Source organism: Gossypium arboreum, chromosome 12, assembly GCF_025698485.1.
Source record: "Gossypium arboreum isolate Shixiya-1 chromosome 12, ASM2569848v2, whole genome shotgun sequence".
Lineage (NCBI taxonomy): Eukaryota > Viridiplantae > Streptophyta > Magnoliopsida > Malvales > Malvaceae > Gossypium > Gossypium arboreum.
Genome location: NC_069081.1, coordinates 85,948,198 through 85,974,870, shown reverse-complemented (window position 1 = coordinate 85,974,870; position 26,673 = coordinate 85,948,198). Strand labels below are relative to the sequence as shown.

Here is a 26,673-nt window from a genome sequence, read left to right as displayed (position 1 = left end):
GCCTCCCCATGAGAAATTTGGGTGGCTCCTCCAACCAGCATTGTAAGTGTTACTATAAGGATTATTTTGAGGTCAAGGATTATTACCCATATAATTCATTTGTTCGTTCTCCATGTTGCGGTCATAGGGTGAGTATTCTGAATTTCTCGTTCCACCTCCACTTGCATTGTACTGCATTACTGGATGAACCTGTGAAGAACCAAATAACCCATCAATTTTTTTATTCAAAAGTTCTACCTAATTAGAGAGCATAGTAACCGAATCGATGTTAAACACGCCGACCGCTTTCGTCAGCTTTGTCCTCATGACTTGCCACTGATAATTATTCAATGACATCTCTTCTATAAATTCATAGGCCTCTTCAGGTGTCTTATTATTAATAGTCCCACCAACAGCTACGTCAATCATCTATCTAGTCGAAGGATTCAGGCCGTTGTGAAAAGTTTAAACCTGTACCCAAAGTGGTAACCCATGGTGAGGGCACCTTCTCAATAGATCCTTGTATCCCTCCCATGCATTATAGAGTGTTTCTAAATCCATCTGAACAAAAGAAGAAATATCATTCCTTAGTTTAGCTGTTTTAGCCGGCGGAAAATATTTAATCAAAAACTTTTCTGTCATTTGTTCCCAAATGGTGATTGATCCTCGTGGTAACGAGTTCAACCACAGTTTAACCTTATTTCTCAATGAAAAGGGAAATAACCGAAGTCTAATGGAATCGTCAGAAACGCCATTGATCTTAAAGGTGTCGCAGAATTCCAGAAAGTTTGCTAAATGATTATTTGGATCCTTGTCCTGCAAACTATCAAACTGAACAAACTGTTGCATCATTTGAATCGTGTTAGGTTTCAGTTCAAAATTATTTGTACCAATAGCAGGTCTAACTATAATCGATTCAGCTCCTGTTAAACTAGGTTTAGCATAATCATACATAGTACGAGGAACAGGATTCTGATTTACAGGGTCTGAATAGCCACAGGAGATTATTTTGATTATCATCCATCTCCTCGATTGTGGTTTGAATATATCCTCTTTTCCTTCCTCTATGTATCGTAGGCTTCACCTTATTTCTCCTTGGTTTCTACGAACTATACTTTTGATCTCACTATCAAAAAGTAAAGGTCCTGACGGGTTTTTTCTAGTCATAAACTATAAAAACTTGCCAGAAGTAAATAAAAGAAATATTAAATAATTTAAAAAAATTAAATTGCAATCAAATAAATGGCTAAAGTAATAAAAATTAAGCGTTCCTAATATTTTAGTCCCCAGCAACGGCGCCAAAAACTTGATTGCCGCTAAACTGACTAAAAATTTGACTTAAGGCAAGTGCACCTATCGAACAGTAGTATTGTTATGGTAAGACCAGAAATATCGTATCCACGATGACTAAAAGTACTAGTAATTACTATCTTTTGATTATCTAGCCTAAGAATTAAAGTGTATTTTTAAAATAAAACTATTTATCTAATTAACTAAGATTACGACAACGATGAAGTTTGGAAAATACTTTGGGAAAAACCGATGGAGAAGACAATAACCAAGGAAGAATCCACCTAGACTTCACTTATTACTTCTGAATTAGATAATTTATTCACTTAACTTAATCTGTAGAAATCCATAATTTATGTTAATATCTCTCTCGAGACTAAGAACAACTGACTTTAGGTTGATTAATTGAAACCTCTTTCTAATTAAAACCCCTATTGTCGCATTAACTCGATCTATGGATTCCCTTATTAGATTTGACTCTAATCCAGCAGATTTATGTCATCCTATCTCTATGATTGCATTCAAATCCATTTAATTATGGATGATCTACTCTTAAACAGGGACTTTTGCTCCACTGAATAAGCATATCAAAACCTGAATTAATACCCTGGAATATTAAAACAAGAATTTAGAACTCACCATTAAGAATAAGAATAAGTCTTTATCATATAATTCAAATAGTCATAAGATTTGTCATAGGGTTCATCTCTCTTAGGTATTTAGGGAGTTTAGTTCATAATAATAATGGAAAACATCTCAAAGTTTGGAAAACAACAAAACATAAAGAAACCCAAAGAACTTCTAGGAAATTGGATGGAAATTTTCAGTCTTGATGTAGATCATGGCTCTGAGGTGGTTCCAATTGCTTTTCTTGAATATTTTCTACCTCCAAATCTGTGTGTCCCCCCTCATCCTCTTCTAGGGTGTTTATATAGGCTTTAAAATGCTTCAAAACTCTCAAAAGTGCCATTTTCTGAATAGAACTAGGCTTGGGCTCGGCAGGGACACAGCCGTGTGCCACGCCCGTGTGAAGGTGCTTAGGCCGTGTGCAATACTAAGTTGGTTCTTAGTCGACACGGCCATGACACACGGGCATGTGGATTACCCGTGTGGAAGTGGCTAGGCCGTGTGCAACACTGATTTAGGCCCAATTTGTCTGTTTTTGGCCCGTGTCTTGCTCTTTTTGCTATCCTAAGCTCTCCTGAGTATAAAACATGAAATTAAAAGATTAGAAGCATCGAATTCAATAAAACCAAGGAAAAATCATCCATAAATATGTCAAGCATGGTGTAAAAATATGTATATCTTACGGTTTATCAAATGATGAATAAATAAAGTTAATTTCACATTTCACTATTATGACTTTTGTATTTTTTGAATTTTATATTTTGCATGTATAGCAAAATTATGACAAGCAAATATTAGCTCATTGATTGTCTAAAGTTCAAACTGAAGATAAGTGACATTATAAAGAATGTTTTCATTGCGAGAAAGACAACTTACTTCATTAGATAATCTAAATGAGTTCGTAATCCCGTAAAAAAATCAAAGTGAACATTCTATTCAAATACTGAGAATGATTATTATGCCATCTACAATTCCAATTGGGGAGATGACTAGTCTTGGCTATCAAAGCAGTTAACACCACGAGTAGAGACATAGATGTATTCATTGGTAGAATGATACATTGGAATGGACCTAAGATGAATTAATTCTAAATCCATTTGCAAACTAATTCACTTGTGACGTTCATGGTGTGATTTACCTAAATCCTGAGTTAGTCACTAACCATGCGTATGCAACTCATGTGCTTTGATATAAGTGAAGGCTTATGCTCTAAAGATGATCGAGCCCATAGCCAATTTGTTAGGTACATGACTTGTGTATGGTATGGCTTTACTACCATTAGTGTAATTCATAGCTCAATTAAAGAGTTAATAATATCCTCTCATTGACATTGTGTGGATTAATAAATATGAAACGTGGCCACGAGTTGCTTGTTTTGGAACGAATAATTTATCATAGTTATTCGTTGACAGTGATCATATTAATCATTAAGAAGACACAATGGTGACAATGAGATAAAGTAAGATTGTATTGGGCGAACAGATTTAACTCAAAGGAATCAAGGATATCATATGAGGGTAACACACATAAGACGAGGTCATTGGACAAAGCAGTTGGATGAATTGCTTTTGTAAAGAGTATACAATAAAGAGTTTTCAATCATGGTCCTTCTTGTGAATTGACTCCATGATTACGTAATTGCGAATTATCAGAACGATACTTCTGGACATAATTGCAATCACTAGAGCCTAATTGTATATGTCAAATTGGTCCCTCTGCTAGCTCAAAAAAGCTAGATTGGATTGCATTTGAATCAGAAAAAAATTCTACGACTTTGGGAATAATTTAATTGAGTGTTGATTTATTCAATGTCGAATTAAAGTGGTCATGAGAATTGTTCAATTAGAGAATTTGATTAAAGAATTTTCTTGAAAAATTAATTTGGAAAATCTAAGTAATTTTTGGAAAAATTAATTTTGATCAAGTAAAATTAAATTAATCAAATTAATTAAAATTAATATGATATTTTTGGAAGTTAGTTTTCAAGTCAGATAATTATCCCAATGGGTAATTGAACTTAAAAATTGGACCTGAGATCGTAAATTGAGTTTGGGAGCCTAAAACCGAGACCAAGACCAAGATCCAAAAACTGGTCGAACCAGGCCCGATATGTGAAACCAGGCCGACGGTCCAACCGGTGGCTAGACCAGACCTGTCGAGTCAATGAACCTGCAGTAGTCAAATCAACTCGGGGTGCTGTAAGGGTGTCACACCTGCATCATCGGACACGGTGGTATTAATGGTTACAACAGCGATTGCGACGGCAATGTCCTGGTGGCTGGCAGCAATTGGTCGTCAGAGGTTGAGCAGTGGAAGAGTTACACTCCTATTGGAATTCTATCGGAGAATTTGATTTGAAATTAATTATTCCAAAAATAATATTATTTTAATAGTTTAATATGAAATTTAATTTAATAATTATCTTAATAGTATTTTATTAATTTAAGATTAAAGTGATTATCTTAATATTGAATTTAATTTAATTTTTATCTTGTAGATAAACATTATATTATTTTAATAAGATTTAATATTAAAGTGATTAAGTTTAATCATAATTGAACTCTCTAAACTCACCCTATATAAAGAGAGCCTTGGGTCATTATTTACATACACCTGAATTCAAGAGAAAGATATAGAGAGAAAATTCTCTTAAGAGATTATTCCAAAAAATTTCTAGGGATATTTTTCTGATTTACAACTTGACCCAAAAATTTAGAGAAATTTCAAAATTACCCTACTGGTAATTTTTGTAAAAAATTTTCTGATTCGAAGTGAGCCCACATTCGGTAGACATGAGCTTGAGGATAGCGGAGAAGACTACTCGACTGAAGCGCTTATCCTAGACGAATCGAAAATGTACAATTTTGATTAAGTGTTTATTACTTTAGATATCACAACTAAGATCTTGTTTTGGAAAAATTTTTAAAACTCTAGTTTTTTCCTAAATTTATTTTCTAATGCGTTTTTCAAACCCTTTCTTCCAAAAAAATAATAGAAAGATAGTAATTACTAATACTTTTAGTTCTCTTGGAAACGATATCTTTGCTCACCATAGCTATACTATTAATGTAACACCCCTTACCCGTTACCGTCGCCGGAACAGGATACAAGGTATTACCAGAACATAACATATACCAAGATAGAAATATGTCATCCCATTTGATAATGCATCGTATAACATATATCTTGAACAATATTAGCCAACTTTTATGGCTTATACAAAGTAATTGGTCGAGTACTGTAACTAATATTTTAAACCTAGACAAATATGACACATAACAAAATAATTTTTGCCTACTATACATGCCATAATTCAAAACATTTAGTTCAAATACCCCAAAGTATGATAGTGCGGGTAGATCTTCACGATCCTTGACTCCTGAGCAAGCTGGAGAACACTATAAGACAAAAGAGAGAAAACGAAGTAAGCTTATAGCTTAGTAAGTAGTATGTAAATACTAATTTAAGAATCTAACATGTTTACACAACAATTCAAGTATGTCTACTTTAACTTCACTACTTATTCCACTTCGATTAAGCTGTCTCTGCTGTGTCATATTCACTAAATAAATCATAACTCGAGTTACAGAACTCGAAATTCATATCCGTAAAATTTCCCTGAATCTAGACTCATAAAGTTTCTTGCTAAATTTTTTTATAATTTTTGGTTCAGCAGATTAGTACAGTTTATTAGTTAAAGTTTCCCTGTTACACAGCTCGACTGGCCTGATCTCTGTCCACTACGAATTGAATTTCTCTCAGTACATAACTCAAACAACCCTGAAGTCTATTGTATTTAAAACTAGTCTCAATAAGGAATTTAGGCATGTAAACTATATTTCTTAGTTTGCTTTGTACAATTTTTAATGATTTTTCAAAGTGGAAACAGGGATCACGTATTCATCCTGAGCAAGTCAGTTACAATTGTAAATATCTCAAAATATAGAATTCCTTTGCTTTCCTGCTTCTTTTATATGAAAGTAGACTCATTAAGCTTTAATTTCACATCTCATTCAACCTCTAATTATATTCCTCCTATTTTTGGTGATTTTTCAAAATCACGTCACTGCTGCCATCTAAAAACAGTTTTAATACTAATTTCACTCTTTCACACATTCTTTATGCTAACCTCATTTTATCGTATATATGTATATGCCACAATTCATTTTCACCACATTTCATTCACTATAAGTGTAGGTCCAAACCACAATGTCACCACAAAACCATCCCGTTGAACAATTCGGATCAATCCTTAATATTTAACGGTTTCAGCACACAGCCCCACCATCATACTTCATTTAATTCGGCTCTCTTGTACACATGGGGAACACTTAGTACCACTCATGCGACCTAGCCGATTTGTCTCGTAGCTCTCTTGTCTACATGGTGTCCTTCACTTGGAATCACGCATGCGACCTAGCTACATTTATCTTTCACGTAGCTCTCTTGTCTACATGGTGTCCTTCACTTGGAATCACGCATGCGACCTAGCTACATTTATCTTTCACGTAGCTCTCTTGTCTACATGGGATACATCTCGTATCACGCATGTGACCTAGCTACTACAGGGTGTCTCGTAGCTTTCTTGTACACATGATGTGCACTCAGCATCATACATGTGACCTAGCTACGCCCTCTATTTCATTCGATCTCTCCAATGTTCAACCGGATCTCTCTCTCGTATTTATTTCCATTCTTCCCATAGTCAATTTATATTTTAACATCAGCTAGTATATTTATATAATAGGCTGAAATATAAAATGTACATGAAATTATTGTAATATTTACATACAACTTACCTTGGTGCAAAATATGGAAATTTTGCAATTTAGTCCAAAACTTTTCTTTCCCTGCTCGAGGTTAGTTCCGCCTTTCTTGATCTATAATAACACATTTAGCTCATTTAATACTCATACTATTTATCTCAATCCAAAAATCACATTGTAGAAAAATTACATTTTGCCCCTAACTTTTACAAAATTACAATTTTGCCCCTAGGCTCGGAATTTAATTTCAGCCCTTATTCTTATGTTTTATGATATGCTGAACATTTTCTCTTCTACAACAACATCAAATTCCCACTCTATCATATAGTTATGAACATTAGGTATTTTTACCGATTATGCTTGCTTTACTCGTTTTCACTTAAAACCGAGTAGCACAAATTATTTAACACAATTTAAAACCTCATATTCTATCATAAAACATCAAAATACACAAATTTCACCTATGGGTATTTTTCCAAATATGAACCCTAGGTTAAATTATTACTAGCATAAGCTTAATCGAGCTTCCGGATTCCAAAAACGTAAAGAACATTAAAAGCGGGCTTAGAATCACTTACTATGGAGCTTGAAAGTTGAAGAATCCTAGCTATGGAGAGAGTGAAGTTTCGCAGCAACTAAATGGGGAAGATGACTATTTTGTGTTATTTTTCCCATTTTATTTCATTTAATATCAAAATGACCAAAATACCCTTACTACTAAACTTTCCAAAATTCCTTCCATGTCCTAAATTTGTCCATGAACTTAAAATTGGTAGAATTGCTATTTAAGACCTCCTAATAAATATTTCAAAACAATTTCATACTAAAAATTTCTAGTATGCAAATTTTGCAACTTATTCGATTTAGTCCCTACTTTCAATTTAAACACTTTAGGCATAGAATTTCATCACGAAATTTTCACACAATCATGCAATCATATCATAAACCCCAAAATATTTATAAAACAATTATTTCTATCTCGGATTTGTGGTCACGAAACCACTATTCCGATTAGGCCCTAATTCGGGTTGTCACAATTAATCGATAGGTACACTTGCCTTAGTTAGATTTTTAGTTAGTTTATGACAGCATTGGTAAATAATAACATGTAATTATTCTTATTATATATGTGATGTCCATATTTTTCCAACAACCTCCCACTTAGACCACATATATATATATGAATTACTCTATAATTACATGTCATTATATAACCTTATGATCTCAAAACTTTACTACCATATCCAAAAGGTCTTCTGAACAATCTCATCCATTAATTATGTCAACATAGATCCAAGGTAACTTTCGTCACATATATTGTAACTAAATCCATCCTTGATCATGTAACTTAACACAACAAAATGACATAGACCAAGTATGGATGTTTAGTATGGAAATTGCATGTAATGTGATCTAAACATGTGTATTTCCAACTGGTCCTCCTTAGCCTTAATGAGATCAAACTTTACTAAAATAAAAGTGTGAATAAATCAAATAAACTCGATTTCTGCAAAAAAAAACTTAATAACTGTAAATTAAAATAACTAAAAATTTGTCTAAAACAAAAAAAATTAAAATTAAAAACACTCATTAAAACTTAATATTCTTAAACAACATTACAGCCATATGAACAATGTGCTCATAAAAACTTGGGTGGTAGTCCCTTAGTAAGTGGATCTGCAATTATGGAGTTTGCCCCAATATGCTTTATTGACACCTTACCACTCTAAATTCTTACTTTAATAACTAGGAATTTAAAGTCTATTTGTTTTGATTTTGATGTGCTCTTTTTGTTATTGGAATAAAAGACTACCATTGTCATAATTTGCAGCCTAGTGACAAAATTTTGTATCTATATTCCATCAAAATCAGAGTTTGTATACCTGACGATCTCTAATTTATCAAACCTTCGATATGTAAGCATGTAATGTTTTATTTTCTAAAGATAATGTATGAATCATTTGATTTCTTTCCAATGATTCATTCCCGAATTGCTTAACTATTTGCATAACATCCCAACACTGTATGAACGTGTACAAACCTAAACATACATTAGACTTTCCACTATTGAAATGTAGGGAATCTTATGCATTTCTGTAATATCAAAATCATTCTTTGGGCATTTATTGAGGCTATGTTTACTCCCATTGAACTTGTGATATATACAATTATTATTTAAAACCATCTCAAAATTGAATAAGATAATTACTTGGTAAATATTTTAATACCACTAATGAAAGGGTTGCTTAAGCCTATACATAGATTCTTTAATTTGTAAATTATTGACTTTGCATCACCAAACACAAAGTTTTTTATTGCACCATATAAATCGCCTCATCAATATTATCATTGAGAAACGCAGTTATGACATCCATCTAATGTAGCTCAATGTCAAAATATGCCACTAAAGCCATTATAACTCTTTCTCTAGTGAACCTTCTTAATGGCATTGGTTCTTAAGGTTGTAGAGTTTGTTACTTGACTATAAGGTTTTATGATATTGTCTTGATCCAAAGTTGCTATTTGAACAATATAAGGTATAATAAACTATTCTTGATCTTTATCAATAGCAACTAAAAGAATGTGTGGAAGAATATCAATATATTCTTCTTCAAAGACAATGTCTTTAATTCTCTCTCTTCCCCTAAATTCAACATCCTCAAATAACATACATTACTCGTATTAAAAATAACCTTAGTTGTGGGATCATAAATTTTTTAAACCTTAAATATTTCAAACTATCCGAAAAAAACAAAGGGATTAAGAATACCGTCAGACACAAATCTCTTGAGTCTCCTTTTGAAGATATAATCTAATCTTTTGTGTCACAATAAAATTGAATTCTTAGTGATTAATTTGTGTCTCTTAGCTATTACAGTATTATGGAAGGATTCATTGAATGAAGCAATAGTAGTAAGTGAAGCCAACTAAATTTGAATTTTGAAAACTAATTTTTTTAAATTTTAAAAATGAACAAAAATAAACAAATTTGTCTAGTGCTGAAAATCAAATTTTATCTAAAAGGCCAATGATAAAAGTTTCAATAAAATCCAAATAAATTTCAATTCTAAATAATAATCTAAAGTTTATATTGCTTGAATTTCTACGAGATGACCATTGCTTATGTAGATGTATATTTCACCATCATTTGGCTTTTGAAAATTTTGAGAATCCTATATAGATACACTAAAGTGAGCTATTGCACCAAAATCTATCCACCAAGTGTGTCTAAGTACCAAAGTCAAATTAACTTTAAAGTAAACAAAAAATAAGAGATACACTTGTCGCACCATAAGAGAAACAACCATCCTTGGTTAATTTCTTTTGTTGTTTCTTTTGAGGTGTTGTATTCCCAACTTTGTTATTTTTCTTTATATATCCCATTGTAGTTAGATTTGTTATAAAACGTAACAATTTCAACCTTTTTTGTTCTTGACAAACCTCTTTTCAATGTCGGCTATGAATTTTTTTCCATGATAATCTTATCAGACATAATGCCCCTGAATGTTTCGATGCATGCAATTATGTTGATAAGTATAATAGTAGCTAAATCAAACAAAACAAGCTCGCATAACACTTCAAATTTTAGCCAAAATAATTTGAGTAAAGGTAAACTCCATCTTAAGATATCGGGCATTCCATTAATATTTCATCTTTGGGTAAAATATTAACTTGTAAGCGATATCAGTGTAGTAATCAAACACCGACAATAATGTACATATCAAACAAAAATATTCCTTTGGGTCAATTTATTACTCACATGTAAAACCAAATAATCTTCCTTTGGGCCGATCAATATTAACATAACTTAAGTTATGTGCACACAACCTTTTATATTTTAAAACAAAATAATTTATACAACAAACGTCACTTTAGTGACTTATTGCTTCGATTAAATTATTTTAAAATATATAAACATTTCAATATTCAAATTCAAAATTTCCATAATAGTCAAAGATCAAATCTGAAATTTTAAATAATGGACTATAGTTTCTAAAATAATCCAAAATAAGATTGTCTCAATGGTGCCATTAGAAATCGAAAACCTTTTGTTTAACTATTTTTTAATACTTAAGCAAGTAGCCATAAAAATATTTAAAATAATATTCAAAACTAAATCTTGTAGAACCAAATATAAAACTAAATTTGTATAATAATTTATATGAGTACATCAAAGTACCCAAAAATTAAATATGTATATTCATATCAAAAGATAATTTTAATGAATGTCCATCAACCTGATTTGACAAAATATATATAATTGAATCCATAAAAATTATCGAAAACCTTAACATCAATACACATAAAACCTAAAACCATAAATTTTATACATTCAATAATATCCATCTCATGCATTATACCCTCAAAATCATTGATATGAATATATATTAATACATATATAAAAAACTCAAATATGTATAACCATAAATAAGCCTTAATACTATGCACACATCGGTTTTCAAATTCATAAAAATCGAAACTCAAAAACTTAAAAATAAATCTAAAAATTAAACATATACTTTAATTAAAATATCAAGTTCAAATATCAAATCCATAAAATTTTAGAGCCAATTATTCTAAACATAATAGAAAATCATTCTCAATGATTTTACATGATGAGACTCATATGTCACTTGTTAAAACTGTAAAACTTTGATACAAAATTTAATAAATTAGGGTGTGTAATGTCAATCCATCAAGAATAAATCAAGAAAAAAACTAAATGCGGAAGCATATCTGAATGCATTGAAATCTTGAGATCTTGAAATCTTGTAGTTTTGGTCCTCCAAATTAACACACAAGTAATTTAAAGAAGGTGGCTCTCTCTTTTTTGAAGATGGTAATTTGGGGACCATTACCTTAATTTATAACTTTTACACATTAGACATAATTTATAATGAACCTATTATCAATTAAAAATTAGTTACTAGAGTATCTATATATATTTGATCCATACTTTATTTAACAATTGAAGGCCAATAAGCCTTAACATTTAATTTGGGCTAACCTTTTATGATAGTAAATAATAACATATAATTATTCTTATTATACATGTGATGTCCATATTTTTCCTACATGATCTACTATTGAAGACAATTTAGGTGTTAATTTATTTTGGTTGTGTAGGACTCCCCTAGTAGTTTAATTTATGTATTAGCTACTGAGAAGCATGGTAGTGTCCTGTATTAGACAATATTTTAATTTGATTTAATGATAATTAGTTGCTTTCTCGACAAAAAAATATTTAAATTTGATGGAGTTAATATTAAAATTTAACTCAACAATAATTTAATTGAAAATTAATTAATATATTATTCTTTTACAAATAACAAATATTTTTTATAGATACTTGTAGCATATAACATGATATATATTTTGGTGAGAAGAAAAATCAATTACATCAACTGCATAAAACAACCATTAATTTTATCTACTTGTAGTAAGTCTATTACTTCCTTAGGAGCCTCATTAATGACTTGTAAACTTGATTTCTAGCTCAAACTAAGTTTAACAAGACGATCCGCTACTAAATTCTGATTTCTTGGAATATGCTTAATCTTCCACTCCCCTTCCAACCCCATGATGCACTGAGTTCTTCAAAGCACAGTAATCCCCGAGTCTTCCAAATCCAAATCAGCCAAATTCTGGGCAACATCAAGGTTATCAATCAAGATAATGGCCCCTCTGTAGCCCTTATTTAGCAGAATAAAGATCCCATCCAGGATGCTCTAAACTTCAGCCTCAAATGGAAAGCATACACTTAAGAAGCGAATGAACCCCACTATCCAATTTCCATCATAATCTCGAACCACACCTCCTGTTGCAGCATATCCAGAATCTCTGACCACTGTCCCATCAGTAAATAAGTACACCCAAGTATCATCCGAATTATTTGTGGGATTTGAATTGGGAATGTTGCTTTTGTGACCACCAAGATATGATTCGTATTGGCGAGCCCAACAATAGTTGTTGCCTAGGAAATATTCTAAAAGATGAATAAATTCCAATTTTTCTAGATATGCCAAGCGATTAACCCAAAAAGACATGACCAAGTGAGACCACTACCTTGTAATATTTCATGAAAACAAAGGTTAAGTAAAAGTCAATCCTGAAAGAAGACAGAGAAGAACCTTTATTTTAGCTGATCTAGAAGCACAAACATCTACACATCTTTCGCGGAAGGACAATCTTGAAGATCATGCGCCAAATCCTTAAAGTCATGCCCACCCAAGGTACAAGATTTGTTGTGACTAATTCCCCGTCTAGTACGTTCTGAATTAGTAAGAAGTCTTTGCTTAAAAGCTAACCAAAAAAAAATCTTACTCTCTGTGGACCTAGATATTTCCAAGTAGTCTTCTAATGCTCCTCTTGAGAATTCCAAGTGTCATATTTTAAAGTTTAATAAGCACTTTAAACTGAGAAGGCCGCTGACGTTGAACAAGCCCATATCACTTTATTCGAACCGAAATTGGGATGTGGGGTGGAATACTAGTAATCCTTCTAATCACATCTTTAAATAACCAGACACCAAAGAAATCCAAGTTCCAGCTTCCATCTAAATTGACCGTCTCCTTAACACAAAAATCCAAATCAAGGTTAGCATAAGATGGAATTTTTGAGATTAAATGGCCCATACCTGGAATCCAATGACCTTTCCAATAGCGGGCACTGGCATATTCTCCAATAGACCAAACTAAATTCTCTCGAAGTAGTGGCCATATTTTAGAAAGTTACCTCCATAAGTGAGAACACTGATTCCTTCTATTAGAATCTTGAAATTGCTTTTTCCAACCATACTTAGAGCGAAGGACGCGAACCCAAAGCGTATTGCTTTTAGAAACAAGGCTAAAACCAATCTTCATAAGAAATGACGAATTTTGGTTGCTCAAATGCCTGAAACCAAGCCCGCCCCGAGCCCGTGGTTGACATATAGATTCCCATCCCACTAAAGACATTTTAGGATGACCATCTACACATCCCCAAATAAATTGTCTAACCAATCTTTTAATATCAGCTCAAACACCTATCGGAATCATTAAAGACTGTATAAAATAATTAGGGATAGAGAGAAGTACTGATTAAGCCAAGGTGATTCTTCCTGCTATAGATAACTTCCTCGCATCTCAATTCTGCAATTTTTGCCTTACCTTACCAACAACAAAACTTAGAGCATTGTTGGTTACCCTATCGTGAAGAAGAGGAACACATAAATAAGTGCCAAGATTCTAGAATTCCTGGAATCCGAATAGTTGACTAATTTGATTGCGGACATCAAATCCAATAGTCTTAGAAAAGAAGATATTGCTTTTCCTAACACTGATTCTGTACCCCAAAATCTCACAAAACTAAGTAAAAATGCTATCCAATAACTGTGCTTGGTCAAGCTAAGCTTTGCTAAAGATCACTAAGTCATCAGCAAAGAACAAATGAGAGATTGCAGGTCCTATGTGTGATAGACGAATTGGATCCCAATTACCGATATCCATTTCAGCCCAAATAAAATGGCCCAACCATTCCATGTAAAGCATAAAGAGATAGGGCAATAGAGGACATCCTTGATGGATTCCTCTAACCGGTTTAAACTTCTGAGTAGGCACGCCATTCCAAAGAATTTGCATAGAAGAAGAAGATATAGCTGACATAATCACATTTCGTAAAAAGACAAGGATCCCAGTCGCAATCAAGGAAGCACTTATAACTTCCCAACTAACTCTATCTAAGCTTTCTCCAAATCCAACTTAATAGATATCCAATTGCACCACATAGAATGAATGAATTCTTGCACTAAAATAATGTTGTCGAAAATGTTTCGACCAACTATAAATCCAGCTTGTTCTTGAGATATCAGTTTAGGAAAAATCACCTTAAACTAGTTTGCAATCACTTTCATCGCCAATTTATAAAGAACAGAACACAAGCTAATGGGTCAAAAATGACTAAAATCCTCAAAACTCTTTTTTGGGGATTAGAACAATTAATGTATTATTCAAATCTTGCTCGATCGGCCTATCAGCAAAGACATCTTTAACCCACTGACACACATCATTACCAAGGATATTCCACTGACTTTGGAAAAAATGAGCATGGAAACCATCACTTCCAATAGCTTTCAGTGGAGCCATGTCTAATAATGCCCTTTTAATCTCCTCATCAATGATAGTGATAACAGCCTCCAACAAAGTAGTCTTTGAAGGATTAAGACAAGGAAAACCAAAATTAAGAATGTCCCTCAAGACAGGAGGAGCCTTACTATAAAGTCTTTCAAAGAATTCCACCGCCTTAGATTGTAAGATATCTTGATCTGAACACCATTCCCCATTGTCAATATGAAATGTTGTGATTCGGTTGAATTTCCTTCTCTTGATCATACGACTGTGAAAAAAATTTTGTATTTCAATCCCTCAATTGAAGCCAATCATATCGAGCCCTTTGTCTCCAAAGTAAGTCCTCATGGTCAAGAATGTTTTCCAACTCATCTCGGATTTCCATCTCTTTTTTTAGCAAAATGAATAGAGGTAGAGTGATCTTGTTGAGTGATCTCATGAGATTCCGCTTACGAGTACCTAAAAAACCATACATATTCTTGTTCCAAGCTTTAACAAAATAAGTAAAATTATTTAAGGACTCAACCATTTTACCAACAAAGTTCCACTTCTCTCTGGCAAAATTGGGGAAATCATTGTGCTGTGTCCATCCTGCTAAAAATTTTAAAGGTTTGCCTTTAGGTATACTAAGGTCTGGTTAGTAGACAATAAAAGATGTTGATGGTTAGACTTAATGCGAGTGATGTGATAGACTAAACACTACGAAAAAGTTTTCATCCATGCGTCATTTGCTAAAGCCCGATCAAGTCTAACAAAAGCTCCATATCGTTGCTAAGTGTAAGCAGGTCTGCTATACCCCAAGTCCTGCAACTCACAAGAATCAACAAAGTTACCAAATAAATCACGTTTACCTATAGTAATGGGGCTTTTCTTATCCCCAAGTGATAAAATGGCATTGAAATCCCCCATAATTAACCAAGGAATAGGTTGATTTGTGATTACAGATTTTAACCCCTCCCAAAGAAACTTTCATTTTGACCTATTTGGGTTGCCATACACAAAGGAAATAAGAAAGAATTATTGGGAATAAGATTATTAACACGAAGAAAAATAAATTGGGGATGATTTCGAATGATTTGAATTTGAATAGAATCCTTCCACCCCACCCAAATACACCTGAAAAACCAACGGCTTCAACCCGATGTGAGCAATTAAATCTCAGTTTCTCAATAATAAAATTAGCCTTTTTACCACTCACTCTCAATTCAACCAAACAAACAATTAGTGGCCTATGTTCTACATTTTATTCCCAAAAAGCTCGAATAAAATTCCTGCTAGCACTCTTTGACAATTCTATGTAAAAAATTTTAGATTTAGCCCCATAATAAAATTAAAATAAATTGATTTAATGCTAAGAAAAGTACAGTATAACAAACCTCAAATATCAAGAAAAAATTCATAAGAAACAAAAGAACGGTAAATTTCAGCCTTATTGTCCAAGGAGATTAACTCCCTCTTATTGTTCATTAGTTTTAGTCAAAACTTCATAATCGAATTTGGCTTTGGAGAAAGCCGAAATGCTATCTACTAGTTGCTCCATAGATTCTTTCAGTGACACACGTTGAGATCCAGAAGTTTTGAATCGATTATTATTGCCATGAAGAATTTTATTATGTTTTTTAGTAATTCCTCTGCCTTTGTTTCTAATTCCGTTTCCTGAACCGGAAAACCCCATCGAAGACGGACCCAAGGTATTGTTTAAAGAAGGAGCACTGTTTTTGTTATTGAAATATTTTCTTTTAGGAAAGACCACCGCTGCCAGAATCTAGACTTCCCACTTCCACTACCACTTCGTTTCTGTCACGCCCATCAATTTTTGGGTCTGCCCGAAAAGTTGAAGCCTTACCTTTTAGATGGAGAACCACCTCGGCGTTAGATTTACTTTGCACTCCTATCGCCACAAGGGTTCGACTGCAACTACCAACAGGAACAGAGTTATGCTGGGCCACTGATTCCAAACCAAGCTGATCCAGCAGACCCCAGGCCTGAATATTTGGACTATCCCCAAGGCCTAAGCAATTAGTCAGCTCTTTTGTAATTTGTAAGCTTTCATTAATGCTGTTGAGGATCAAACTGGGCCCCACACTTGGTCCAACATTTTCTTTAATAATCGGGCCAAGACCAATATTAGAGCCCACCTCCTTTAGCTTGCCTTTATTTTTTTATTTTTTTTGCTTAATTCCATCTGATCTTTGTGATGGGAACCAGATTCTTTCCTATGAAAATTTCCATTTATAGTTTCTTTCCCTTTTGATCACTGAGAATCAGACAAATCTCCCTCATAAACATCTTTGTACAAATCCTTATTATTTAGGACATTAAAACGAGATCCTTCTTTTTCCCTCTAAATTTCCGCCTTGATTTCCTTTCTACTATCATCCAAGGCCCGTAATTTTTTTCCTTCTTATCTGATCTGTCCAACACCATATTTCGACTTTCCAATGTCATTTCAAGCGAGTCAATTTTCTTTTCACCAGTGGGACCAGAATTTGTAAAGGTACAAAAGTTTTCCACATGACCATGCCTCTCACAGTGAAATTAAATTGTAGATAAAGATTCATATTCCACATTTTGTGTTCGACCATTGATCAAGATTTGGGAAACCAAGGGCTTTTCCAAATCAACGTAACTCGCCATTCTAGCAAAGCGACCCCTAGCCTTGCTGTCGGTGTTCATATCTAACTTGACCACTTTTTCAACCATTTCCCCTATCTCTGTAATAATTTTATGGTTGTACAAGTAATTAAGTAAGCTAGGAAATCTGATCCACGCTATCACAACACTTGGATTAGCCTGTGTAGGGTCAAAGGCTAACGTCCAAGGTTGAACAGTCAAAATTGACCAAAAATGGTCCAAGGACCTTCAGAAAGAACCTTTTCACAATCTAACTTATCTTGAAATTTGACCAGAAAATATCCATTTTTAATATCCATCATGTGTATAGGCACTGAGGGTCTCCACAGGTTATATATTTTATTCTGCAAAATCGAAAATCCAATGTTACGACCAAGAAGTTTTAAAATCACGATATTCTTCATACCTTGAATGAGAATTTAGTGAATCCTATCCGAGAAAGTTATAGAAGGCAAGCATTCACAAATGATTTCTCGATGTCCCCTTCCAAGATATCAAGGTCTTCTTTTCCTTTCGATCCATTGAACGCATTCTTAGATGAGTGGTCGATGAGCTTATCTCTCCACGAGGTAGGCTGTTCCAAAGACAGATCAATCATCATGTCACAACTCGTATCATCATCCTTCCCTCTGAATCAAACCTTTTTAGGTATCAACTCCTCTATAATAGATTTCTCATAACCAGAATTTTCACATAGAGAAGACATTGTTTTGTTATATTTATATTTAAGATATATAACATGATATTATATGTATAAGTAAATGCATTGTATATAACATGCTATCTAGCAAAAGTAAATTTATTACCTTTTTTTCATAAAGTAATTCGTTACTATTACCATTTTATCTATTTTGTAAGAGTTAATGAATTGACTAATTGTGGTTTTTAAAAGGACTAATTGCTAATCTTATCATATGGATTTTTCTAATATATACGAACTATTAATACTAATGCTACGTTTGGTAGGAATATTACTTTTTGCATATGTTTTAGTATATGAGTTATCAATAAATTAATTCAACTGATAATATTTAGCCACTCTCATTATTTAGTTTTAGTAAAGAGAAGGAAAATTTTCTCCTATTTGGAAGGACCTTATTTTTAACAAGAGGTTTTACTAATTTAAGTTAAAAATTGTACTAATTATTTTTATTTTATTTTTCTTCGTATTATTATACTAATAATCAAACGAGGCAAAATAATTAACTTGTAGAAACTTGAAAAGAAATTTAAAGTTACCATTTGTAATATATTGCAAGATGTTTTGAAACCATTTTTAAATGGAAGAGTAAGTACTTAAACTATCTATATTTTATATTGTTTTGCAACTGAATTAAGACTTAATCTAGATAATTTATCTCTTCTATGTTGTTTCGTATCTCAACTGTATATTCATATCTTGCGTTGACTTGTTTCTGAAGAAAATAATTCCCAAGTCTTCCCATTGTATACACGTGTCATCTTTTAAATGGTTACACTAAAAACCAATGTTTACTGCCTTTTCCTCTATAAATACTGTATAACACTAAACCCCATCACCAAAACTGAGCTAAAACTGCAATTACATATACATATACAAATATAGCTTTGCTTACTCTACTACTTTCTTACCTTTTCATGGCAGTAAGACAAAACGTGTTCTGTTTTTTACCCATTGTAGCCACATTTTCTATCTTATTCAACTCCTGTTATTGCTTCTACCCTAAGCTCCTTAACATTAATGCTTCATTGGCTGTATCTGATGATCAGTCCAGTTGGTCCCCTGCCGAAGCAACGTGGTATGGCGGTTCCAAAGGAGCTGGAACAGATGGTAATGGAGTTTATTTACTGTTTTACACACTGTTATATGTATATTGATATTGTATACCTTTTATGTTCATGTAGGTGGAGCTTGTGGATATGGTGACAGTGTTGAGCGACCCCCATTTTCGTCAATGGTATCTGCCGGAGGACCTTCTATATTCAAATCTGGCATAGGATGTGGAGCCTGTTATGAGGTACCATACACATTGCGTGCGTATGTATGTATGTGTAAGGCCCAAATTTTGCCCAGGGCCCAATAACCTTTTTTAAAATTTTAAAATTTTTAAATCAAGGAATGGTTTCGACAGTATGTATGTACGTATGTACGTATGTATGTGTACTAGTAATTCTGGGATTAATTTAAGTGTTGCTTATTTGGTTTTGAAATGTTTAAAGGTAAAATGCTCGACGAATTCGGCCTGCTCAGGGAATCCAGTGACGGTCGTAATCACAGATGAATGCCCCGGCTGTGTTTCGGAGTCGGTTCATTTCGATTTAAGCGGTACTTCTATTGGTGCCATGGCAAAATCCGACCTGGCTGACCTACTCCGTAACGCTGGTATCTTGCAGGTTCAATATAAAAAGTAAGAACCTTAAATTTCAATCCTACTAATGAAAAAATAAAAAATTAAGCAATAAGTCTTTACGGGGAGAATGGATTGTATTCTACGCCATTTTTATCTCTTTTCAAGTAGAGAATAATAAATCAAGTTTTTCCTTCTTATTTTCAAATTTTTTCTCTTGAAAATAATTCAAATTCAATTAAAAATGTTAAAAATCAAGAGAAAATTTTGATTTGTTATTCTCTTATCGAAAATGGATAGGGATGACGTAAAATCAAGTTTCATACAATCCATTCCCTTTTATGAGATATATAATACAAAGCCTACTTTTATCCGTAACCTTTGAGCCTAGTCCCTAAAATGAAAAATTTCTACTTTAAATCTCTCAAAATTTATAAAAATTTAAGTTAATAGATAATAAAATTATAATATGGTCGCCAAATATGCTAGAATTTTGATTTAATCTTTTTGAGAACTATCATGATAAATGCTAATACGATGGTGAGATTACATTTTAATCATCATAAAAATATATAATTTCATCTCGACCCCTCCTAAAAATGTTTCTGGCTTTGTCCTTGCCCTTCTCAACCCTTAAATCGAAGGAAAAATTCATAAGCAAAGCTAAAATGTTTTTTGGAGGGATTAGAATTAAATTATATATTTTTATAAGAGCTAAAATGCAATTTCACCACTGCATTAGTTAATATCTTTATAAATTTATGAAGGATTTAATCAAAATATTATGGGTCAAAGTGTAATTTTTCTATGTACTAGCATATAATCTTATACATTTTAGAGGGAAAAAACTATAATTTTTCCATTTTGAGAAAAAACCCACATTCTCTAATGGTAAATAACTGAATCGGAAGTTATACGTATTAATTTTCATATGGCCCTATTGTGAATTAGTTTCTTTTAGTTAATACTATATATAATGGGGTTGTTTTGCACTTGTAGGGTTGATTGTAAATACCCTGGAACCACCATTGCATTTCACGTTGACCCTGGTGCTGACCCCAACTATTTTGCAACCCTAATTGAATACACAAATGGAGATGGTGACCTTGCCTCCGTTGACCTTAAACAAGCTCTCGACACTGACGGTTGGCAACCGATGCAACAGTCGTGGGGTGCGGTATGGAAACTCGACAGCGCCGGCTCGACTTTGCTGCCACCCTTCTCACTGAGGCTAACATCACTCGACTCTCGCAAGACCATTGTGGCAACGGCTGTTATTCCTGCTGGTTGGGAGCCTGGCAAAACCTATAGATCGGTTGTTAATTTTAATCCCTAAATACAACCATATAATTAATATGCATGTATAAAATATAAATTAAATGTATATGGGAGAATCTTAATGAATAAAAGAATGGTTGATAGCTTTGAATTGTGGTATGTGGGGCAAATTTTTTAGATTTTGAAAATATTAATTTTTTTGTCAATTTATTTTATTTTTAGTTGTTATAATAAGAAATTTAACCCTTTAACATTTATAAATTCTATTAGTTTGATATTGATTTTAAAAAAATCAATAAATTTAGCCCTTATTAGATATCAAGACCAAATTGATAAAATATATAAATATTGAGAGCTAATTTTATTGAATATTTTAGAACTGGAATTAAGTTGATAGAATATGTAAAGATTGAGGGCTATTACACCAGTTAAAAGTAGGATAAATTGACTAGAAGAAGTGAACACCTTAATTGCTCAATTTTGGAATTGAAAGAAATTAAATTGTTTTGATTTTTAAAGCTAGATAAATTTATTTAATATAAAAATTAAAAAGGATGAGAGAATTTTAAATTTTTTTATCAAAATAGGTGACATAATTAATGATTAGGGGTGCTCAAACAATCGATTTGGTTATTAACTGAATCGAATTAGAATTAACCGAACTGTATAATTTTTTAATTGTTAACCAAATCGAAATTTTTTTAGAAAAATTTAATCAAACCAAAATATTTCGGTTAATTCAGTTAACCAACTAATTAACAGAATTTTATATGTTTTTTCTTTTGGTTAAAACAAGTATAAAATATATAAAAATATATATTGAAATTAACCGAAATATATGTTTTTGTCTTGAAAGTTAACGAAATTTTATGTCTTAAAACACTACTTAATTAAAATACTACTTAATTAAAACACTACATAAGTCTTGAAATTAACACATAATATTAATTATTAAGTTCATTAACTCGTTAATATCTCGATTTTGAACCGAATTAACAGATAACTAAAATTCTAAAAAATCATTAATTAACCTTTGACTAAACTAAATTCAACCACCAACTAATTAATTAAATTAAATTGATTCGATGGATTAAATTAATTTTAACATAAGTTTCAACACCACTATTTACGATCATAGAAGTTTCATGGGGGTTTACATGTTTGAGCACGTGAGTGCTACGGTCTAGGTGTCTTAAGTTGTCGCATGATGGCGTTTTCACTTGACTTGTTTCATGTGTGGCTTAATGTTGTTATTTTCATCAACATTATCAAGGGCGAAATATGTTATTCATTTTCATACTCTTCAAAATTTAAAATTTAATTTTGTATTTTCATTTTAGAATTTTTTTATTTTTATATTTTAAAATTTAGATTTAATTGTTGATATTGTTAAATTTTTTCATTAAATTTATTGGTGTAACATTTTGAAATAAAAATACTAAATTCGTAGCTACGCAACTAAAAAATAACGTTGTAATGAACTTTAATTTATTAAAATAATTTTAATAATATTAACCATTAAACTTAAATTTTAAAATCTAAAAAGTAGAAAGACTGAATCCTAATTCTCTCATCACATTTTCTTAAATTTTCCTCCAACCCAAATAGGAAAAGGCTCGCATCACAGTCACACACCACAACATTCCATTTTTCCTTTCAAGCAACGATATTATTGGAATCGACAATGTCATAATCTTTCTGTTTCCAATCTTGATCAATGTGCAAGGATTTTGCTTGACAACACTACCACCACGTATTGCTACTAAGAGCGAAGTTAGAATTTTTTTTGGAAGAGGCCAAGACTAAGCTATATATTTTTTATAAGAGCTAATATATAAATTCATCATTGTATGGCTTATATATTTATAATTTTAAGACTAAATCAAAAAATTTTTTGGGGGGTAAACTATAATTTTACTATGTATTAACTTATAATTTTATAAAAATGAGGATAAAAAAAAATATCTTTTTTTAAGGGAGGTGCCTGCCCCTTGATTTCACACCTAATTGCTACCTCTTCTTCATAAGCCACTTATCTCTTAAGAGTCTTCCACATGGTCCACATCTTGAGGTAATTTTGGATCTAGCTATTATGCGTTTCACTCTTTTCTCTTTTGCAATATTGGTAGAGCTCTAACTGGTGGATTCTTTTTATTATTTGATGGTGTTAACAATGTTATAAGAATGGGTTCTCGATTCAATTATCAATCCAACAATAATTAAATAAATAATTAAAAATTCTTAAAATTAATAAAAAATTTAAAAAGTTATTAAAATTTTAAATTTTGATTCAAATGGTTCAACTGTAAATTTTTTGTTCTAATTTTTTGTTGGTTCTGAAAGGTTTACCTAAAGGCTAATTCAATCCTTTTATCAAGTCAGTATATCGACCAGTCCAGTATGATTCCAATAGCAAACATATGATAAATGATATTGTATTGCTTTCCAATATGATATTTTGTTTTAACACCTTCTTCCAATTATATTTCACTCCACTTTTTAAACAATATAATTATATTAAGTTCAAATTAAACTTTTCTTAAAATTTGGTCTAATTTAGGGTGTGTTTATCATTAAGGTTGTGTAATAGTCTGATTTTCAATGATACCAAAAAAGGTGATTTTGAAACCCCATTTTTGTAAACCAAGTCTGTAAATATTTATATTATATTTACGGGGTTAATATAAAAGTATATTGATGTTTGGTTCATCAATTTTGTTAACTAAATAGTTAATTTAGATACATGGACTAAATTGTAAAAGTCCAATCGCTATAAATTTTTAATTGGTCAAAGGCTTAAGGACTTAAAATGGCATTTACCCAAAGGTTCAAAACGGTTGTTAAACCATTTATAATTTAAAGTTAATGGATAATGATGCCATTCCATTAATTTAAGCTAATAATTAAACTAATATAACTAAATCATGATTAACCTAAATTAAACTAGATTAATTAGTATCTAATTATCATATATATATATATATATATATATATATATATATATATATATATATATATATATATATATATATATATAGGAAGTTAGTGGAGGAAAGATGTGGTCATCTTCCTCATTTCACCATTATCATCCAATTAGAGAGAAAAAAAAAAGAGAAAAGCCTTCAAACTTTCAAAGCATTCGACTATAAATAGGTATGTAAAATTAAGTCATTTTCTTATAATTTTTATAGATTTGAGGTCATGGGAGCTTGATTTAGTTAAACCATGTACCAATTTGAAAAACTATTAAAGTTTTTGAAAGTTTTCATTGTTGATTTCTTGAAGATTTAGACTTGAGATTGATAGATTTTAAGCTTAGTTTATGAAAAAGATTAGATTGTAAGCTTAATTGTCAGATTCGTACATTGAGGACCAAATTGAATAAAATTGTAATATCCTAAAAACCAGGTTAGAAGAAAGTGAGTTAGTGAAACACAAAGTGGTTAAGTTCTAAGTTTGAATTAAGATTTTGAAATGTATGACAAATAAATTGATCTGGTTCAGTGGTTAAGTGTTTTGGGTATATGTGTGAGGTTCTCAGTTCGAATCTTGTTTCTGGAAATTTTGTTATTTTGCTAAAACTCTTACCTTTAAACGTTTGGTTTATAAGTTAAATTTAGACAATTAATGTCAAGAATGAGTCCGTTAGTTTAATGGTTAAGCTTCTGTATATTCTTTGGTCTTGTGTTCAAATCCTGACGAAAACAATAGTGAATGTTTTATTTTTGAATTTTGTTGTGTGGTAGTTAGTTTCGATTGGTTACTTAAAACCTTTTAGAAACCTCCAATGTGATTTTTCATTTTGTTCTTTCTTTTTCTGCCATTTTTTTTGTCATTCTTTTCTCGTTCTTTAGTTTCTTCATTTTGGTTTCTTATTTTTTAAATGACCTTCCTTTTTGTTATGTTATCTTACACTGATTCTGTATGGGGTTTGACTTCTCCTTCTAATTTAATTCGTTGGCCGGTAAGTTCGATTTAAAGTTTTAGTGTCGAAAGTTCTTCAATGTAACTTTGATTTTAGAATGTTAGTTTTTAGCGATTTGACTACAAGTTAATCGTTTGTTGGACAATTACTTGTTTTTTAAGGACGGGAACTCAACTTTGTTGTTTCTGCTTTGAATCTGTATCGGGTGGGTACTGATAACCCAACTTTCGTTTTGAGTTTAGGCATCGAAAGACTAACTGCTGACACCATAGGACCATATGCCAAGCCGTGTGAGCCACACGGTTGTGTGTCAGGCCATGTAACTCATTGTTCATGAAAATTAGAGGCACACGGGTGTGTGCCCAGGCTATGTGTGGTTATGTATTATGCAGGGTTCACACGGGCCAATGACATGGGCATGTGTCCAGGCCATATAACTCATTGATTGTAGATTAGGACCACACAAGCATGTGTTAGGCTGTGTAGAGGCACACGGGCTAGCTATTCAGGTCGTGTGAAACCAAACGTGGACTAATATTTGGAATTTTTCCATCGAGCCAAATACGTCATTCGAAACGAATGCAAGCCTACTGTAGGGCCCGTACGGTCTGAATTAGGCTTTTGATGATCTGATGATGAACAACTTGTGATCTGTACGTATGTCTACTATGTTTGAACATAAGTGAATAGGATCTGTCAAAACGTAATGTGCTATTGTCTAATATGTGCCATTTATCCAGGTACGATATGTATTTTGTTAAGTTTTTTGGTAAATTGTTATGTGACTCTGTTGCTTATGAACATGTGATATCTGAATATGTTGAACTGACTGGTACTGATTCTGATTTATAACCATGCATGTGACTTCATGGAAAATCTGATATTATTTGTTAAGTTTTGATAAATCTGTTTTATAACGCATGGACTCCAATGCCTACTGACTCTGTTACTATATGATAGCATGACTTACATGCTTACCACTCTGCTTCTATATATGCATGCCATGACACATTACATGGGACATAGGATGATGTGAAAAGAGGAAGTTTCTGGCAATTTGATTATCTGCATTATCTAGTGGTTTAATCCACGTTTCTATTCTGGCAGCTTGGCTGAAATATAGTGGCTTGACCACATGTATCTAATCTGGTAGTTTTAATTGCAAAATTCTGGTAGCACTGTCCATAATTATCTGTTGGTGTAATTTGGCTGGACGAGTTCTGGGGGGGAACTCTAGTTTGGTGTGTAGCGGAGTTGGGTAGGATGTTTTCTGATAAATCTGCATTCTGATCTATTTTGAAGAAATACCGCATCTGCATAAACATACATCCTCTACGTAGTTTTGTTTTATTCTGATCTGTTCCATCTTGCTCTACTCTATTCAGTTCAATTTAGTTCTACTTTGCTTTGTTTTGTTTAGTTTAGTTCTACTCTGCTCTGCTCTATTTTATTCTTTCATGTTCTGCTTTGTCCTATTCTGGTAGGTTTGTGTTATTCTATTATATTTGCATGATAGCAACCTCCATGACACTCTGGTATGTTCTGTTCTGGTCTTATCCTGTGTTACTCTGATTTATATTATTATATATTTTGTTAATTGTACTTGATGATTGGTTATACATTGGGCTTTATAACTCACCTTTTGGTTTTATATTTGTGTGTTCAAGTAAGTCTTTAACTTAGGACCAGACGACGTGTGGGAGCTCGGGTTGTTTTGCAATAATATAAAAATGCTTTTGATT

General features: G+C 32.3%; 1 protein-coding gene and 1 non-coding gene across 2 annotated transcripts; both read left to right on the top strand.

The window, feature by feature from the left end:
- Positions 1-466: 466 nt before the first annotated feature.
- Positions 467-573, top strand: LOC128286175 (small nucleolar RNA R71). The gene has a single exon (XR_008276720.1). It is a non-coding gene; the product is annotated as a small nucleolar RNA R71 (small nucleolar RNA).
- An 18,371-nt stretch (positions 574-18,944) lies between these two features.
- On the top strand, positions 18,945-21,143 carry LOC108477540 (putative expansin-B2). Its single transcript, XM_017780081.2, has 4 exons — positions 18,945-19,211; positions 19,286-19,398; positions 19,601-19,788; positions 20,728-21,143. The coding sequence occupies exons 1-4, from the start codon at positions 19,019-19,021 to the stop codon at positions 21,062-21,064; spliced, it is 831 nt and encodes a 276-aa protein (XP_017635570.2). The 5' UTR covers positions 18,945-19,018; the 3' UTR covers positions 21,065-21,143.
- The last annotated feature ends 5,530 nt before the right edge of the window (positions 21,144-26,673 follow it).

Bases quoted from the DNA above. Each gene is read 5' to 3' on its own strand.
- LOC108477540 (XM_017780081.2), top strand. From the start codon at position 19,019: ATGGCAGTAAGACAAAACGTGTTCTGTTTTTTACCCATTGTAGCCACA. The intron at 19,212-19,285 runs GTAATGGAGTTT...ATGTTCATGTAG, and splicing joins CAAAGGAGCTGGAACAGATG to GTGGAGCTTGTGGATATGGT. The intron at 19,399-19,600 runs GTACCATACACA...AAATGTTTAAAG, and splicing joins GATGTGGAGCCTGTTATGAG to GTAAAATGCTCGACGAATTC.